This window comes from Scaptodrosophila lebanonensis, unplaced genomic scaffold (genome assembly GCF_003285725.1).
Source record: "Scaptodrosophila lebanonensis strain 11010-0011.00,11010-0021.00 unplaced genomic scaffold, SlebRS2 tig00000061-arrow-pilon, whole genome shotgun sequence".
NCBI lineage: Eukaryota > Metazoa > Arthropoda > Insecta > Diptera > Drosophilidae > Scaptodrosophila > Scaptodrosophila lebanonensis.
Window position 1 is genome coordinate 2,578,915 of NW_022060554.1, and position 4,911 is coordinate 2,583,825.

At 36.6% G+C, this 4,911-nt stretch overlaps 1 protein-coding gene across 1 annotated transcript; it reads left to right on the forward strand.

The window, feature by feature from the left end:
* Positions 1 to 750: 750 nt before the first annotated feature.
* Positions 751 to 2,098, forward strand: LOC115624789. Its single transcript, XM_030519632.1, has one exon. It carries the CDS (start codon positions 977 to 979, stop codon positions 1,994 to 1,996), a length of 1,020 nt encoding a protein of 339 aa, XP_030375492.1. The 5' UTR covers positions 751 to 976; the 3' UTR covers positions 1,997 to 2,098.
* The last annotated feature ends 2,813 nt before the right edge of the window (positions 2,099 to 4,911 follow it).

Genomic DNA, 4,911 nt, shown 5'->3' on the forward strand with positions numbered 1-4,911 from the left:
ACTAAAGTAGAAAACTGCACATAGATTGCGTGTACAAAGTTTGGTTTATGTAAGGAAGGGGGAAAAATACCAAAAATTAAAATAAACTCGTTCTTTCTCGGACCTAGGAGAATCTGGATGCCAACTTTGGTTATTCTAGCTTTTATAGTTTCTGAGATCCTTGCGTTCATCCAGACAGACAGACAGACGGACGGACATGTCTAGCTCGATTTCTCTCGTCATGCTGATTCAAAATATATGTACTTTGTGGGGTCGGAGAAGCTTCCTTCTGCATGTTACATACTTTGCACAAACCTAATATACCCTTTTTACCCTACAGGTACAGGGTATAAAAACAAGTGGATAAGCTAAAGTCGGGTGTCCCGGCTTTGAAATACTCTGTACATATGTGTAAAATAAATATACAAATTAAAAAAATTAAAGAAATTAAAAAAAGTTCGATCGATTTTACCTATTCGAACTCACGTAAAGGGTGTATAATTGAACATTTACATAGGAATTGTGTCTATGTGAATGTATGCAAAGAAAGCATATATTTTCTGAATATATTTTGCTTATATTTTGCGGCTCTGCCACGCGCCATTTTGTATTTTACATATATTCACACTGAGCTCTAATGCACTCTGTTATTCTTTGGGTGCAGGGTATAACAAATATAATCGATTTAGCCGATAGTAAAAAAACCAAAAATTCGATTGGTGGTGGCATGTGTCAAATGTAACATTTCAAGAACAAAATAAAAGAGCGATTACTAAAAATTCACATTAATTATACATATCTCTACTGCGAGGTCGAGGTAATTGACGACATGTTCTAAATCTGCAGACGTCCCCTTATTGCGCCATATATGTACATACATAAGTGCATCGTGATATGATATCTGAAACAGTTTGCTGAGCTCAACATATTTACATACGTATTTATTTCTTGATGTTAGCACTTTTACCTGACAAGCAGTTGTACCCGTCACTTAACGATGTTCGCATTGACAAAAGTTCCAGCAATTGTGTTCTACATCTGGTTCATAATAAACCTCACTACCATCAAATGTTGGCTGCTCCATCAAGCTGGACTAAATGGTTCAAGATACAATGTGCGCCATTTATCGACACACTTCTCGCGCGTGTTTCTTTGTTTAAGTATTGAGCAAAAAAACTTCCCTACACTAATTGAAGCACGATGGCCGGTGTCCTACTTACCTATGCGAACTGTTGTCTTTCCCAATAGGGAAATGCATGCGAATGGTGTGCACTCTGATTGCAAACGTATGCACCAGGCGCTCTGGTCTCAAGTGGACAGTCTAAGTCGCCTATGGGTCATGGATGCAGGTGACGTTTCTAATGCGTCTTGTGCGCCAAAGTTGTTGGTTTTCGATCTTATACGCGAAAATGCAGACGTTTTGCGTATTGATTGTGGACAGTACATTAGCACCAACGAAACGCAGTCTTTAGTTATTAAAATGGGTCCAAAGCCAAACTCATGTGAGCTTGAGCGTCACATATATTTTATACTCGGTAACGACCCTTACATTTTATCCTACGATATTTTTAATCAAACATGGTATCGGCATCAATTATTAAGCGCTAAATATGATACCGTGATGCAACCATTTCCAATAACCCCGGTCGATTTTACTTTTGGTCCACAAGACGAACTGTATGTTTCAGATAAGGATGGCGTGCTGTTTAGTTCGGTTAGTGCATTGAAAACGGAAGGAACGCAAGTTTTAAAAACAATACGTTTGACACGCATAGGTAATTTCTTAGGTCCCAGCCGGAGTATGATAATGGACTTGGGATCTTTGTTTTATATAGTTCCAAAATTTGGTGCCGTCGTGCGTTGCGAACAAGGAAATCTCTTTAATTTGTCTACTGAGGGTAACGAAATTATCTATTTGACATCAAAGAATATTCAGCAGATATTTTTTGGTGCAGAAGGCCTGGTCTGGGTGCTAAGTGACCGAGTGTTGAAACCAACGGACATATGTTATCCCTAGTTATTGTAAAGAAAAAATTTGTAAATATACATTTTCCCCATTAAAGTAAATTTTATACGTTGTCAAAGAAAATGTGAATAATAAAATAATATTCTATTCGTACTAGCAGGTTTCGTCCGTTCTTGCCGGGTTAGGTATGTAATTTTTTGCACAACTAGAGGAGACAAGGGCGTACGCACATCTTTAGAAAACTTTTTTCGTAATCTGAAGTGGTTTGTGCAAAGTATGGGGCATATGATCAATGAAACAAGAAAAGAATGCTAAAGTCGAGCAAGCTCAACTCTTAAATACCCTGTACCTCCCACCAAAAAGGAAAAAATGAAAAACAAATTTTTAATAATTAAAAAAAAATAATATCAATTTAATTATTTAATTAAATTAAAGACATGTTCATGTACAGTTTCAACAGCATACATTTACATCAGAGATGTACACGCAGACATCTCTGCTTGTTTATATGCGTGTATGTATGCAGCACAAAGTTGAACCCAATGAGCAACAACGGCAGCGCTGCAAGCAGAGCGTTGGCAGCGATGTTATTTATGGCTATAACTTCCTTCAACATTGAGCTATCATGATGAAACATGGCATACGGACACATAATCCCTAGCTGGATGTAATTACCAAATTTGAATTCGAAATTCCAAGAACTACGGGAGTTACGTAAATCACTAATAGCGGGGGAGTGGGGGGGTATATCGGAATAAAAAAACAAACTTGACCTGCCTAGGTCTTGGGGGAACCTGGATACCAAGTTTGGTAATTCTAGCTCTTGTACCTTCTGAGATCCTTGCGCTCATACAGACGGACAGACGGACATGGCTATATCGACTAGGCTTGTCATGCTCATCAAGAATATATATACTTTGTGGGGTCTGCCACGCCTCCTTCTGCTTGTTACATATATTCGCACAAAACTAGTATACCCTTTCACCCTTTGGGTACAGGGTATAAAAACTTCAACAAATCCAACTCAGTTCCATTCTAAGGCGAAATAGTGCGAACGTGTGGTCGACTTTGTATGGAAACATTTTTTGTAGGGGGGGCAACGGCCCCTTTGCCTACGCCCTTGTATCCATCCTTTATGATATGGAGCATAGTCGAGTTGTAGAATCAAGCAATTGGTTGGAAAGAAGGGTTTTCCCGAAGTAAAAGCATGCTCATTTATAATTCCAATAAAGCGTATTGATTTAAAATGATTTAAAAGTAATATCCATAGCTTTTAAGTGGGTGTTCTGCTTTATTCTTCTGGTGTTGTCGTAGATCCATATAGTTTTTACCAAATGAAACCTGGACCTGAAATGCGGACTCATCTGTCCATAATACATTGTTCCAAAGCAATTGGAAGACGTTTTGTTTCACTAACTATTTTCCAATTAATGTTTCAGATGATTCTACAACTTTGACGACCTATTGTACGCTTTTTTATGAATGTTTGGAATATTTGCTGCATTCAATTTGGTTGAGGGCAGGATTTCGCCCAGTTCTTTTTAAATTTAAAAAATTTCCGAGCACGTCAATTTTTAACTAAATTATGCACCCTTTACATGAAATCGGTATAGCCTGATGCCGAATTGCCACTCTTAAATTTGGTTACAATCTCACATCGAACTTCAAATTTCATAGTTTTCACAATTTTTCTAAGTAATTAACGATAGCAATTACACAATCCAAGAAAAAACGCAAATTTTTAATTGTAAATTTTCTTTTGTCGCAAATAAAATGTGTGTAAATACTTTTGACAACTTATACTTGTAGGCATCACTTCTTTTGCTTATATTTTTGTCATCATCGTCATCGTTATCTTTTTGATTGTTCTTCCATTTTATTATGCAAAGATCAAAATATGTGGCAAAAGCTTTTTTTTTCGGAACAAACTTCCAACGACATCAACAAAATGGTTGGATAATTGAATATATAAACATGAAAGGAATGGTTTACCTGAGCCCTAGGCAGGTCGTTTGTTTTTTTTTATTCTGTTACACCACCCCACTCCCCCGCAATTTGTGTTTTCATAACTCCCGTAATTTTTGGATTCAAATCTGGCAAATACCTCCAGTTTGTATATATCCGTATGCCAAGTCATCGTGATAGAAAATTAATTTAATTTTTTTCGTTTTTTCCTTTTTGGTGGCAGGTGTAGGGTATTTAAGAGCAGGCTCAACTGCTCGACTTTCATTCCTTTCTTGTTTAAATTTAATGAAACATTTTTGTTTTTCATGTTTTCCTTTTTGGTGTGAGGTATAGGGTATTTACGAGTTGAGCTGGCACGACATAAGCATTCATTTCTTGTTTGACATTTGCCACGTGCGAAAATTTCTAAAAGTTTAAAGTTGTGGCATTTTGCATAGTAAATATCTTTAAATTATATTTATAATGGAAAATGAAGAGCAAGGTATGTTTAATACAAATCCGAAGTAAGAACTGTTTAATATGTGTTATTTGTTGTTTATGTGTCTTGTGTTGTTACCCCGATTTATGTTAAAAAGTAAACCCGAGTCTCGTGAATTATGGAGTAGATCTAGGACCCTTCCAATCCGCGCCAAAAAGTAAATATGCCTCGTTAGGAATAAAAATATGCAGTTTTAGAAGATAATAATAATATTTGCACATTTTTGCGCGTTTTCCGGAATATTTAATGTATTGCAGCTACTTTTGTCTACAGCAGTTTACAGTTGCTTGAAGCCTGATTGGATTTTCGGTCAACTCGATTTGGTTGATATTGTCCCAAATACGAGAACCGCAATTAATCAAAAAGCCAATAATTTTCACAATTATATTTGCCAAAATGTTGTCGACATGTTTCCAATTTTAAAATTAAACATTTACTATGGCTTTTAATGACACTTGTTTCTTCTCCTGCTTGGAATACGATAGGCGTGGTACCTTCAAGATGTTTGGTTTGGGAGCACAAA

Bases quoted from the DNA above. Each gene is read 5' to 3' on its own strand.
- LOC115624789 (XM_030519632.1), top strand. From the start codon at position 977: ATGTTCGCATTGACAAAAGTTCCAGCAATTGTGTTCTACATCTGGTTC.